Source organism: Buteo buteo, chromosome 9 (genome assembly GCF_964188355.1).
Source record: "Buteo buteo chromosome 9, bButBut1.hap1.1, whole genome shotgun sequence".
Lineage (NCBI taxonomy): Eukaryota > Metazoa > Chordata > Aves > Accipitriformes > Accipitridae > Buteo > Buteo buteo.
In genome coordinates, this window is record NC_134179.1 from 33,317,420 (window position 1) to 33,332,002 (window position 14,583).

The window sequence follows — 14,583 nt, forward strand, 5'->3', positions numbered from 1 at the left end:
TTATTGAAAATACAGCCTGATACACTCTCATACTAATGTGTTGAAGGCTCTGTATAACTAGCTGGAGCTAGGATGTAAATATTCTTTTTTTTTTTTTTTCCTTCAGAAAATAAACACTCAAATAAATGCAGGGAAAAGATTAATTATGCTTTGATAGGATGAGCAGAATTCCATTTTACCTATTTCTCTGAACATGCTTTTTCCACCCCATAGCTGACTGGAGTTTGTTGTTTGCTTTTTCAATGCAGCTGCCCTCCTCACTCCAAACACTATTTTTCATACGGCAGATCAAGGTACTCCAGTTGATCAATCTGTGTTAAGGAAAGCTTTTTGCTGGATCTGTAGTTAAATCTGTTTATAGATGGCTCCTGAAGGGCTTTTACATGGCATCACTGTGACTCAGGAAAATCCCAACTCCACATAGCAAATGTCTGTCTAGACAGGGTCCAAGTGGGAAAGGCATGTCCAGGAACACTCCACATCTCATAGCACTATAATATACATAGCACCAAAATACAGTTTAACCATATTAATTCCTAAACTGTGCTTCTATTAACAGTACACAAAGTATATAATGTATTAGCTTAGACAAACTGGTTGCCCATTTCGAATAGTATTTCTAAAATCATAAACCCTTAAAGCATGAAGTAAAAAGGGCCTGTGTCTAGCTTACCACTTTATAAGTGAATGGTTCTTTGGTCAGGACACAATCTTGTCAGTGCAACTTTATGGAATACATTCCTTACACTCACTGAATTAGAATTAAACAGAATAATGCATGGGAGGAAAGATACAAGATTCAACAAAACCAAAGCTTAAATAAAATCTCTGGTCGTAAGAAATCAGCCTACTTTTAATACTGTTAATGCTTATTGTTCCGTGAGTATTCTGTTGCTCCACAGCATGGAAAAAAGCAAACAAATCACAAAACCAAACATTAGAATATAATTTTTTTTTTAATTTTTATAAATAACTTATCTGTTACAAAGGCAGTTTACCCAGCTAAATCACAAAACCATCAACTCAAGATATCCAAATTAGGTTTTATTAATAAACAGGTAAAAACTGATTTGTCAATCTTCACATAGAACTGCAGATGAAGCTGAAAAACAAGGCCTCATTTTATAAACAAAATGCATTGAATGCAAGTGCTTTGGGTCTACTGCCTAATTACCTGGGATTGGCATTTTCTTCCCACATAAAAAAAATGCAAAGCCTTCAAAACAAAGGCCTCTGTGCATTCACATAGATCACTTGTAAAACTTCTAATAAAAGTGTCCACTGGCAAATGTTTACAGTGGGTGACAGTCTACTTTGTCTCTTGCTACATTGTGAGCACTCCCTCCAGCCTCACACTAAGTGCTGCTACATAATTCTTTGCGTGCCGTCTTTCATGCATACTGTACTGGAATTCCATTTTCTTGATCTTGGTTACATACATCCCCGATCATGTGAATATCTTCCTTAAAAAAATAGATCATCAAAATAAAGAGATGCTTGAGGTTGCTTCAGTGTTCAAGTCTGTTTGATTTCTCTTTTCCAGCCTTTATTTCAGTTGTCCTAAATATTGCTATCCTTGTTTTCTATAAATATGAGACTTCACCACAAAGTCAGGTTTAGAAACTGGCTGCCAAAACAGGAAAGCATTTAAAGTCCTTGAACAAAGCTGTACGATGCTGCTGCTGTTGATTTTGGCACTGTATGTACTTCCCCAACGAATCTCTCTTCAGGAGTCTGCAAGATACCCAGCAGATGAAGCAAGCTTAAATCGGATGCTGATCTGTTGGTGGGTTGAAAGTTTCTTCGTATAAAAAGTTTCCTCACGCCAGACAAAATGCTACCTTGTGTCACCCACCGTAAAACTCAGTGTACAGAGTGAACTATATGCATAACTCTTCCAACTTTTCCTGCATTTTTACCACGCTGCATCTGCAGGTCTTCACAGATCATCAGCATTTACAAGAGCAATGTACAGAATGAGCAGAGGAAAGCTATTTTGTGCATAGTTTCTTATTAATGCTCTTATTTTAAGGCATTGCTTCTCTCAGATAAAAGCTTAAAAAAAGGGACATGATCGTGCTTAATCACTTAAAGGGAAAAAAGAAAGTTAACAAAAAGACTATTACACTATACATACAGAAGTACAAGAAAATAATAAAGGTGAAGAAAAGAAATCACTTAAAGCAGGCTCTAGAGCTATGTACAGTAGGAAAAGCTTTGGGGTATTTCACTGTGTGTATTGTACAGACAACGCATGCAGTTTTTCCTTTTCATCTTTAGATGTGATTGTACTGATTTCTGGCTTCACAGAGATGTTTTCAGGGAAGACAAGGCAAAGAGTACCACTGATTTGTGAAGTTCTTCCCTTTATCGAAGGCACTATGTGGCAGCAAACAGTTTAAATAGTTAAACCTTGTTCCTTTTAGATCTCCTCTGTGCATGTAGTGTTTCACTGAAAGCTCTGAAAACAAAAACGCTAGCACTCTATTCCTTTCCCCTGTCAAAATTCAGTAGTGACATCGGGGCAGAGAAGAGGATGGGCAACACCCAAGCACTGAACATGGTGTGTATTACTGGGATACTGGTAATACTGTACATGGTTTAGGCAGCTGGCAACTGAGTCTTTCAGCAGATTACCTTTCAGCCGATCAATTTCAACTGCCTGTGACACAACACTGAGGTATTACTAGCTCTGTGGGCTGACATTTAATATTAGCAAAATACCATCTCGTCACACCTTCAATTTTACAAAATCCTACGCATAAATGCTTTTTTTGCCCCCCCCAATGACTGGATAGTTCCTTGTATGTTTGCTATGGTTTTACAAAAGGTAATGGGCCCGTTGGCTCAGAAATGCCTGGGCATTTCACACTGTTCACAGCGATTTAAGGCTGGATGATTTAAAAAAGTACAGGCAGTACAACTCCACTGAGCTCCCTCATCTTCATCTGTGTCTGGAACAGTCTTTGGTGTTTTCACAATGGACCTCTGATCTGTGACATGAAAGAGATAAGATAAGCAGTTACTAACCAAGAACAGCATGGAAAGAATTTTGAGATGATTTTTTTTCAGTAACTGAGAACTATCTTGTTCCTCTGAGAACAGCACAGTTATTACAAGTGACAGAGGCAGCTTTTTACCAGCCCCTTGACTACAGCTTGATTGTAAGTCAGCCAAATGGCACAAGGTGAAACTATAAAAAGCAAGTTTCCCATCCCTTCACTCTGCTTTCTTCCCTTTTGGTCTCAGTTCAAAGCTGTTGCATGAAAAGGAGATAAAATTTAGAAATTAATCAGGAAAGGAAACATGCACAAGATTTAGAAGACTGAGGTCTATGGAGCAGTCTAAAATTCATTATGACAAGAAATAAGTGCTCTGTAACCTTTGGACATATTTAACATTTTGACCCTTGAATGAGTATCAGCAGTTCTTCCTCAAACAAGATAAGCAGTCAGATTCACTAAAGAAAAATCAATGCCTAGCTCTGTCATGGTATAGGGTAATCCTCCCAAGCATAAAAGTGCATCTTTTTGCATGATGCATTAGACAACAATCTTCAACTACTTTAAAAGAGAAAAGATGAAAAGAGATGAAAAAGTTGAAAAGAGAGAAGAGTGACTTCTCAAGTTAAGGGTTCCCAGTTTAGGTAACTGCAGCAAAATCTTTTAGCCAATTATTTCAACTGCAGAACATCTCATTAGCAACTAGCCTATTGCAACTGCTGAAAAATGACAGTGACAGCTTTGGGAAGTACAAGGCTACTGATCACAACACAAAAAGAATTATTTATCATTCTTTTTGAACAGTGGTAATTCTGGTTTAAATCATAACCTACATCAGAGTTAAATTGAAACTTAAAATAAAATGAACTGAAAGTTAAAGTTAATAAAGGACTAAGATACAGTAGTGATACTTTTTTAAAAAGAAAGAAAGGATAAGAAGGACTTCAGAGGTTTATAAACTCAGTCAGGGTTAACTTTGCATTTTCAGGATAGGTTGTACCAAATTAAACACTTAAATTTGTGAGTTCCTAGAAGATGAGTCAATGCAAATGTTAACAACTAGTCACAGAAAATTAATTTTCCTTCTTTGATAGGTTAGGTTTTATTTACCGTAAAGGGAACCACGTAATTGACAGAACTGCTGATAAATTCTTCATGGTTCAGATGTAAAATGTGTCAAATAGGACTGCATATGGATTTAACTTTACTCAGTAGTTTCACTAACAGATTAGATAATGAAGGATAAAAAAACCTTATAAAGCATGAAGAACAGTATCAGTTTGGAGGAGTTACAGTCTGGAGGACAAGAAAAAAATCCAATTTATCCAGACCATTCTGAAATACAGAATGGCCAGAAATCCTAAGACAAGATTCTGTAACAACAGTTACTGCACACCACAAGGACCAATCACACACACATATATATTATGTGGAGAACTTCCTGGACAGAAAGACTGCACAGAAACATTAGTGGATTATCTATTTCATTTGGTGATCTGCCTATAGATCATAGTATGATGCTGTTGCAAACAAGGTAATTTCACTCTCTGCTTTATGTAACACAAGACGTAATTATTCTGCTTTGTTTGCCATCCCCTTAAGGGGGAAAAAAAAACCCCCGTGCAAAACAATGACAAGCAGAATATTCAAGACTGACTAATAAATTCAGCAATACTGACTGTCCTATGGGCAGCATTCCTTTCCACTTCAACTATCTAAAACTATATTTAACAATAGTCAGAAGAGGCTTTTATGTAAATTGTTAATACAAATTCTACAGTAGCCAGGAAGTCCAGTCAGGGTAACCAAACTGAGTTATTGTAACATGTAAATAAATCCACTCCTCACGAAGGACAATGATGAAGTCATCTAAGCAAGCTTCACTGATCCCTAAGCAATGTATCTCACACTCATTTTTAAAAAAAGATGCATGCTTCCATTTACTTAAACTACCTCCCAACATATTAGCCATCTTCAAATATACCCCATTTAATATACTTCTCTTTCCTGAATGTATGAATAGAGGAAACAAGAGCAAACAGAAGCACATTTACTGCAAATACAAATAAAATGCAAGGTTTGGATGCTTTTGAAATAATCTATTTCATAATCCACATTTAAACTAGATTCATAGACTAGAACTTGATATTAGATGCAAACCAGGTATTAGTATCAAAGCCAAATTTTACCAGTACAGTACCTTTGGGTTTTGGTGGCACCGGACCAAGAAATCCAATATTATCGTAAAAATTATGAATAGCGCTGGGATTAAAATGTGGTCCTAAAAACAAAACAAACAAACAAAAAGAAAGTGTAGCAGTTTTAAAAATAAACTTGAATAGGAAAGCCTATCAGGTATTGACAGTGATTCTGAAATAGTACTATTATTCACTTATCACCTTTTATATCAAGGTGTCAATACTGACCCAAGTGAGATATTAAAGATGTCAACAATACACGTGAAGAAACTTACTGCCCAAAATATGCAATATAAAATCAGTAACAGAATCCAGCAGACCAAACTCCTTAATCAATTTTTTTTCTGTCACTCAAATATTTAACAGCATTTTATTAGTAAATTTTACCTGAGACTTTTTCTAAATTTTAACTATACTGAAAGAGATGTGCTATCTACTATGCAGTGTATTATATATGCTTAGATTTAATACTTTGAGGAACTCCTAACTCCAACTTACTGTAACAAACAGATATAAAATCACATGCAATTTGAATATTCTATTTCAGGTCAAGTTTTTAGTGCAGCATTACATTCAGTACACCTGTCTACTTTCTCCTTATCTGCAGGAACATTGTCTGAAGAACTTCCACAGCTCAAGACTGAACCGATCTAACAGCTTGCTGCTGCTGAAAGTGGAAAGCATTAGTCCCTTCCCTCTCACTATCTCAGTTCTCCCTTTCCGTGCCTCTCCCTCACATCAGCTGCAGCAAGCTTTTCCAGCAATGCAACATTTTTTGCTTGGCTAGTGAGCAGCATCAGCTCTGCAAAGGGTCTAAAAAGCTAATATAGAGCCAAAGCACAGTAAGTGGCAAGAGAGGGAAGCAGGAAGAGAGAGGGACCTCTTGTTGGCAGCTCTTGAATTGGCTCAGCTGTCTTGTAATTTCGCCCTCATGACCAAAGGCTGTCTCCCTGCAGACAAGGAAAGTGGAAGGAGGAAAGCACACTGGAAGTTACAGCTGTACTTTGTATTTGCTAACTTGAGAGGCTGAATACAAGACAGAAGAAGTGGAAGACAAGAGAGAGAGATGGACACATATGTATGGCTGTATCATTTAGAAAACTTCTCCTCCCTCTTCTTTGATACTCAAATAACCAGATTCCGCCCCCCCCCCCCCCCCCAGCATTTATTATATAAATGGCATCACAAGTTTCTCTCTTCTGAGCCAAGTAAGAGATAGGAATGACCGTGGAATTAGGAAAATCATAAAGCCAACAAAACCAACAGGCTTAGAAGATAATTACTCCCATGGTTTCACTCAAACTAATGTGATGATTTTGCACATAGTGTCTATACTCATCATTTATAAACACAGACACTTTTGATACATGCAGACAGTGAAAGAAGAAAGGAAAAAAAAAAAATCAACATTTACAGTTGCTGATGCACTAAGGCATACTGTACCTCTTGCTTGAAAGAGATCAATCTCTTTGGTTAGGCAATCTATGTCTATCTGCAGCTGTCTGTTACAACTTCTTAACTGTTGCATTTCTTCCAGCTGAAAAAATAAACCTGCCTGTTAGACCAAATTTTCCCATTTTATTATCAGTTATCATTCACACATAGGTAGACAGCATTGATTTATTTCAGAAGTGAAGATAAAAGAATCTTCCTTATAATGACCTTTCTTTTAATCCAAGCATAATCTTACATAAAGCTTTCAGACCCACTGAATTCTTGTCTCTCATCAGAGCTGACTGAACAACTCCCGATTGTGATCAGGACACAGCCCATGGTCCACCAGATCAATGGCTGATCTTCTGGCACTGAAAACTGGTGCATTAATCAATTTCTCTGAGATTAGTATATGCATGAAGACCAAAAAATACTTTGTGTGGAAAGCAGTATGAGTATTAAACTGTAGTCTGAAAAGTTAAGTGATCATGCCTTTAAGAACATCTGGGAAGACTACCAGGTCAAGCCTTTTGTGACTGCCTTTAAAAGCAACACTTCACAAAGCAATTAGTGAACGGAAAGGTTGTGGTTAAATAACACATATTTAGTCTTTACTCTAAACTACACTATTTACCAGTTTAATTCTAGCTATACTGTCTGTCACTAGCATATTGTCAATATATGAGCAACTGTTCCTTTAATTTATTGTGACAGACCACGCTTGTGGTTTACATTTATAGCCTACAAACATTTCAACTTACTGATGGAATTTGGGAAACAGAATTCGATCTTTTCAGGCGCCTTCGTGTTAGATTATTCTCCATTTCATTGACCTCTGATTTTAGTTTATCCAACTTTTTCTTTTGAATCTCAAGTTCTCGTTGAAGTCGCTCCATCCTGGCCTTCTGATGTACCAGTAAAGCTGCAATACATAAAGTCCCATTTTATCTACTTCATTATCCTTCACATGGTGACATCAGATAAAGATGAAAGTTAGTATTCTTTTGGGAAAATACAGACAAAAAACATTGCTACAGATGGCTTTTCCATTCTCCTCACAAGAAAACCTCTGCTGTAAGACAAAAAGTGTTGTATTTTCGAAACCAGCACAAATCAATTACAGACAACAAGCAAATACAATGAGAAAGTCATACCACCTAACAGACGACCCTGCAAAATTTAGTTGTAATCTGTAAAAATCTTTTTCAAGAACCCAACCAATCTACAAGAATGACTAACAGAAACCAACAACAAACATTTCCTTGTATTGTATTCAGCCCAACCATTGTAAAACAGGTAGTATGAAGAGGACTTCAGACAGACAGCTGCAATACAGAGTACTATATATGCTAGATAAGCATCAAGATTTTGATTTTTATTGCTATTTGGATTGGAACATAATCCAGTGTTCTTGTCATAGCAGGAGACATCAAATGAAACTAAACCAGGAAGTACTACAAGCAATACTGCTGACAAACATCAGTTATATTTATCACAGAGGCTGGATTATATACCATTTTATTCCTTAACTATGGTGCAGAACCATTAGCTTAGCTTCTAATTTCTAACACTGCTTACTATCTGTAAAGAAAATGGCATGAGGAGAGCCAATTTAGAAACTATGAAGTTAGCTTTAAGAAGCAGAAGACGCAATCAAATTCATACAATTTAAGGAGTTTATTTCATTAAAGGTAGGTATACTATCAAATATCACCACATGAGCAGATAACACTGCTCAAAGCAATGATCACCTTCTATAAAAATGAAAACGTGTTTCATTAAATAAACCCAACAATCATTTCAACTTCTGCACAGCCATTCATTCATCCATTAAATTACTAATTCGTATAAACCAGGATCAGTTTCACAGACTATGGATACCTTCATAGCACTGTGGAAATAATAAAAAAGTAGCAATAACAGTGTGTTTTAAAAAGATTGAATTTGCCTCACAAAGTGTTTAAGCAAAACTCCGGCTGAAACATCATGTTTAATTCACCATGATTTCTTCAGGTACCAAAAAATTAGAAGCACTCAAGATTTGGTTGGTTAGGTTTTCCCAAGTAGCAGCAGAGTTAAAAATAGCAAAAAACCAAGACGCAACTTTCCGTATCTTCAGCAAGCGGAACTGCCCTCTGCTGCAGTTCCTGCCTGTTCATTCATTCATGCATCACATTTTGTCTTCCAGACATTCTCAAAAGGAGGAACCATGCCAAACTATTTTTGTACAGTGTTACAGAACTGCAAGGCCTTACTGAGATTCAGCCTAGGCTTCTGAGCCACCTGTGTTCAAAAGATACTGAAAAGACAAAGCTGCTTGAGCTTCTGCTTGGTTTTGTTCAATTTAGAGATGTTTGCATAAATAGGCACCTTTATTTAGGGTAGCCACTAGTCACACTATAGTTAAAGTTGCAGCTGTGCTCCTATGTAATATAAAACCATAGTAACTGAAATCCCAAGATAAAGATTTTTGTTGAAGACTTGGAATCATCAGGTAAGTAGTCTCAAAAGACAGCCTCCCCTCTTGAAAAGCCTTTTAGAAACAGCTGAAGGAACTTCTTCCCATTTACAAACTCCAGGAGTTACAAATGTAGCTGCAACTATAAAGAAAGGAAATAAAAGACTACTTTGCCTCTACTCTTGCTGGAAGAGTACAACCCCTTTTTCCTTCTACACTTTGTTTCCAATTTTAGATAGTCTCTTCAATTTTCATTGCCTTGGTATTAATGCTGAAGCAACTCTTTGAAGCCCAGATTATTGGTATTTGACCTGCAGCAACACAGCTGTGCTCTACCAACCAGACTCAGAACTCCTCAGACCTGTCAAACTTATGGATGCAGGCTGCTGGTGAGCAGCCAGTACGCTGGACATGGCAAGCAAGAAAAAGGGTTACCAGAGTATCTTCAGGACACATGGCATGGCATGGCCTCAAGCATAAGACTATGAGCAAGACTATCTCTGGAGGATTTTGCCCTGCCACCTCCTCCCCTCCCTTTTTTTTTTTAAGCTACTCTTATAAAGGGAAAAAACCCCACAACTTCTCATTTCAATGTTCTCCCACTTCTGTGGTTTAGAAATTAAGCAGTCATTAATGAACTGCACAGGGAGCAGAAGGCACTGATAGATGCCCACAGCACTATTACATGCTCTTCATTTTCACATCACTTTCCAGACACGATCCAATTTGTTCTCCTAGCAGCTTTGTGACTACTTTACCATTTTAAAATCTGTTGGAATTCGAAATTGTAAACACACTCATTACAAAATCACCATTATGATTAAAGAAGAATCACTTGATATTGCTATGCTAAACTTCTACTATTAAAAGTAACTTGGATAAGGGACTGGCAAGACATAGGTTTAAGTGGTGGCTTTCACATAAAATTTTGTAATTTTGCTTAAATACCAATTTGGCAGCTGCAGGAAAAAAATGGGGTTTGGAAGACAAAATGTCCCCATATCCCACTGCAGTATTTATTAATGGAAAACAGCAATTTAAGTATTCAGCTCCCTCTAGTGTTGATCAGAGCAACTGAAAACGTTAAGAAAAAACTGCAGTGCATCTCTGAATCTAATGCAGTTCAGCTACTACGTCTAGTTTACACTGTCTACAAGGAGACATTTAACGGTCTTTTTAATAATCCCATGCTTCTTGCAGGAACGGGATTCCACCTTTGCAGGCAGCACAGGCACACCCAAGTTTACTCTACATAGACTAACTTGGAGTACAAGCCAGAAAGCCTCAAGCTTGCACTTGTTTATTCAGACATTCTTAAAAAGAAGCTATTTACTGTACTCAGCCTAGCAAAAGAAGTACAAAGATTGCCCCCTTGACTCGTCATTATTGTACCACAACCAGAACAGATTTCATGTTCAACTTTTTAATTATGTGCAAACAGGGTACTATGCACATTCAATTTTTTCAACTTCTGCATATTCACATTCAGCAGATTGGCAAGAACAGTACACTTCAACACTTTGGCAGATGCCACTGTTTCCTTTGACATTCAAAGTGCACATTTTCCATAAAAAGGCTGTAATCATTATAGTTACAAGGAGCATTAAAATCTGAAGGACAAAAGTTCACTCTTCCTTTCTTAGAGACCTACTCAAACAGGTACTGAATATACTTGTAAATTTGAAAATGTATGCATAATTGTTTTCTCAAAGCCTCTGTGAATCTCAGTTTTAAACAATTACTGCTTTAGAGAATCTTCTGTTATTATAAGGGTTTCTAAGAAAAAACCTAATCTAGGAACACAATGATTTCACCCTATTCTACAGACATATGAATTTCTGAAATTTCTTATTTTGCCAAGTATGGAGGAAAGGGGAATTCTGGCAATGCAATTACTCTGTGGCAGTGGGTTCATGAAATTCTCAGGAGACACTTCATGTTTGTGCACATTTTCAAAATCTGTATTTGAAGCTGCACAAAATTAAGTCATTTAATATGCATTTAATATGCAATTTCAAGAGTTCACATTGGTTTTTTTTATTCTCCTTTTCCAACATTCTTGCCATTTTATTTCTTAAAAAGAGCGTCACTCAAGAGGGGCCTGATATACAGAGCCAAATGTAAAGCTGTATTTTTTTCTTAAATCACATGATGTAATGGGCTTAAAGCCTCTTGGAGCATGGGGCACAGCTGTATCTCATTCAAGTCTTTATTTTTAAAGATCTACAAGGACTGGTTAGGATTTTAAGAAATTTGTTTCCTGCAGCTTTTTTTCTTTTTGAAATTTTAAAAGTCTCCAAGAAACCAAAGCAAGGACTGTGCAAAATGTCAAGTTACTAAACTTGTTTATCAATTAACATATTTACATTAAAAACATAGTGGCAAGAATTGCTAAGTAAACATTCACATATATACCTATAGCTGGTACCAATGACTAACTACACATACCATCCCCTCCCCAAGAAAATATGAAGAAGTCACAGTCAAAAGCCAAGTAGTATTAAACTAAGGGACTTAGGCTCCCTAGTATGAAAACATCAACTTAAAGATTTTGTTACACAATTATGTATTTTCTTGATAGGATGCCTGCCCATTATACAGATGGAAAGCTATATACAGAATGAACAACTATTAAATAATTATTTAGCCTCACTAAATAATACTCATATTCAACATATGACTGCATGCATAGTGAATGTATATCACAAAAACATTCCTGAGTACAGAATTTTCAGTTTCTAACAGGATTTCACTGTTTTTCATCCATAATACACTTTATACTAAAGTAATAAATTGAAATCTCGGGTAATTGCTTCATATTAATAAAACTAATTATATTATAAATTGAAATCACTGCTAAGTAATGGGAACTGATACTCCTGTACACACAGAGAACTGATACTAAATAGATTAACATAAAAACGCATCCTCTTTTGGCTGTCCTTTTGGGCACGCACCTAGCATTGCTTTTCTCACAGCATCATTAATTCTTAGTGACTTCAGCAGTGAATGAGTGCTCTCAACATTTCCACAAGCAAGCCCGCAGTATCACAAACTGGAATTCCAGAAAACGAGAAACATTAATTAGCAACCACTTCTGAAAAGTCTGGTGACAGAGTTTCTTAGCATCACAAAGTCAGTGGGGGAGACATAACCTAGCATTCCAGGGCAACTACACTGATTTTATCTGAGCAGTATCCTACTCCTTTTCACATCATATAACCTCCAGTTCTGGCAGCAAACAAGACAGAGATCTGTGGCAGCCTTCTACTACCCCCTGCAACTTACTTGGGAGGAAAACCAGTAATCTAATCATGAAAGAGACTGGAGTGCCTACACGCACCATAATTAAAGGAAGCAAAGTTTCTTAGGTGGCAGGCAGCAGCACTTGCAGATAGGTCCAACACACCTTCTATTCTCCTGGGTTGGACCACACATATGAATTTAATTCACTGGAACAAAGAAAACGAAATCTCCTTTGACACTGTCATCCCTGACACTTTGACACTGACACCAGAGCAACTCCACCTTCCACATTCCTTCTACCCCAAGCCAGATTCAGTTCTCCCTGCCAAGATAAGGAGCATTCTGGGCAGAAATGGAAAAGCTGATGAAAATACATTTTTCTCTAATTGTGGCCAGAGAAACTACTCATCTGTTCTGGCTACAATTAAAATGAGACAAGCACCTAGAATGGAAGGTTTCTTGCACAGTCTGGCTAAATTATAAGCAGCTTAGAACACGGCCTCACAGCAGAAAGCATCAAGTAACTCAAATCCCTTTTAGTATGTAACAGAACCCCCCCCACCTCTAAATAAAAGATTCAAGTTTAAAAGCAATAGTTCAGACTTCTAGATATCAAGATCATACAAGTAAGTCTATCACACACTTCTCAACTTTCCGAAGATTAAAGAACAAAAGTTTAAAAAATACTGCACTTGTTGCAGCAGAAATGGAGCAACACATGCGAGAAATCCCAAACACTTCTGAATGTGAAGAACTTCACAAGCCTGAGCGTGCTTTATATGAACTAGTGAAGGACACAGAATGCTGGTGCTTCCCTAAGGCTGCACCAGCCCACATTATGCATCTACATTTCATCTAAAAACTGCATCTATGTTGGCTTCAAGAACAACTGCGCTCCACAGCAGGCATGAGCCAGTCAATGCTTTTGAATTCTAGGCTGCATAGCAGAAATGGGTATATCAAGCTTGCCTCAGCTTTATAAACTGGATGCCGATACCTGCAGCCTGTGGAGATTCTGGAGGCAGTCAGGTTACACTTGCCATCACTACCAGGGGTACAAGAGATGAAGAGCTAGACCTAGTAAAAGTCAGTCCCATCAGAGAGGCAGAACAGGAAAAAGGGACACCCTTCCCCAACAAGTACCTAAAATGTAGAACGCTTGAGAAGCAACTTCATGATCTAGAAGAGTATTTAGAGCCTAAGGACAAGATTTCAACTGCTTAATTTCTGGATATCTGAAGTCCTCTAGGCCTAAAACAGCCATCCAAGTCTCCCTTCAGAGTAAGGAAAGGGAATAGCACTTCTGGATGGCAATTTGTTTTGCTTATCTACAGATGAATCATTTTCTGAAGTTCTTTAACTCTTCATTAATTGTAAAAGACAGTCTAGGATGGTTAGGTTTTTTTTGTTTTGACACCTAACCTTTAGACACTTGAGTTAAGATGGATTATTCTCTCACCAAAGATATTACATCCAGAAGTAGTGCACAAGCTATCATCAGTTTTTGATTTACTTCATCACTATAGTACTCCAGATGCAAGACGAGGCTTCCAGTGTCCTGACCATTGTACTTACACAAAACAAAATGGCTAAATTAATCTGAAGAACATTTAGAGTGGTCATAGAACAAGCCAGTTTTTTAATGCTGAATTGTTTGGTAAGTTCAAAGAGGCCCAATGAGTTCAAAGAGAAATTATTTTGACAACCTATCTTAAATATCCTAAGACTCATTCAACAACTTTATACAAAAAGTCCACAGGAGGGCTAATAAACCATCAAGTTGGTAATAAAAGCATGCAAAAACATGAAAACAGAAGAAAAAGATTAATAGGTTGGGTTGCCATATCACATATTTTAAATTTTACCCTCCCATTACCACTGATCCTTTAAAATAGCTTTCTTTGGTGTGGTATTCCTTCTCACATTTTATAACAGAAGTATCAAGACTTTAAGCATTTTATTGTCAGGCACACATTAGGAAACATGGAGGCCAATACTTTGTCCCACTAATTGCTCTTGAAGTCTGCTTTTCTTCCTTCTTACATACACTCTCAAAAAGAAAAAAAATGGGAACATTATCCAATGGAAACAGTTTCTCAATTAATTCAAAGATCTGCCAGTAGACTTGTAACTTTAAATCATTAGGACAAATTGAACAAACTCTATGTTTCAGAACAACAGAAAAATGAAGATGCTACAAGTCCACTTCATTGAACAGGCAACATACCTACTTAAGACAAACAGA

The 14,583-nt window shown here is 37.1% G+C and overlaps 1 protein-coding gene across 1 annotated transcript in view; it reads right to left on the minus strand.

The window, feature by feature from the left end:
- Window positions 1-937: 937 nt before the first annotated feature.
- TAB2 (TGF-beta activated kinase 1 (MAP3K7) binding protein 2) overlaps window positions 938-14,583 on the minus strand; it is a 70,694-nt gene continuing 57,048 nt past the window's right edge. The window contains exons 4-7 of the mRNA XM_075036012.1: window positions 7,396-7,556; window positions 6,644-6,737; window positions 5,203-5,283; window positions 938-2,993 (exon numbers count right to left, since the gene is read on the minus strand). Coding sequence (XP_074892113.1) covers window positions 2,848-2,993; window positions 5,203-5,283; window positions 6,644-6,737; window positions 7,396-7,556 — 482 coding nt within the window. The 3' untranslated portion in view covers window positions 938-2,847. The remainder of the gene's footprint in view (window positions 2,994-5,202; window positions 5,284-6,643; window positions 6,738-7,395; window positions 7,557-14,583) is intronic.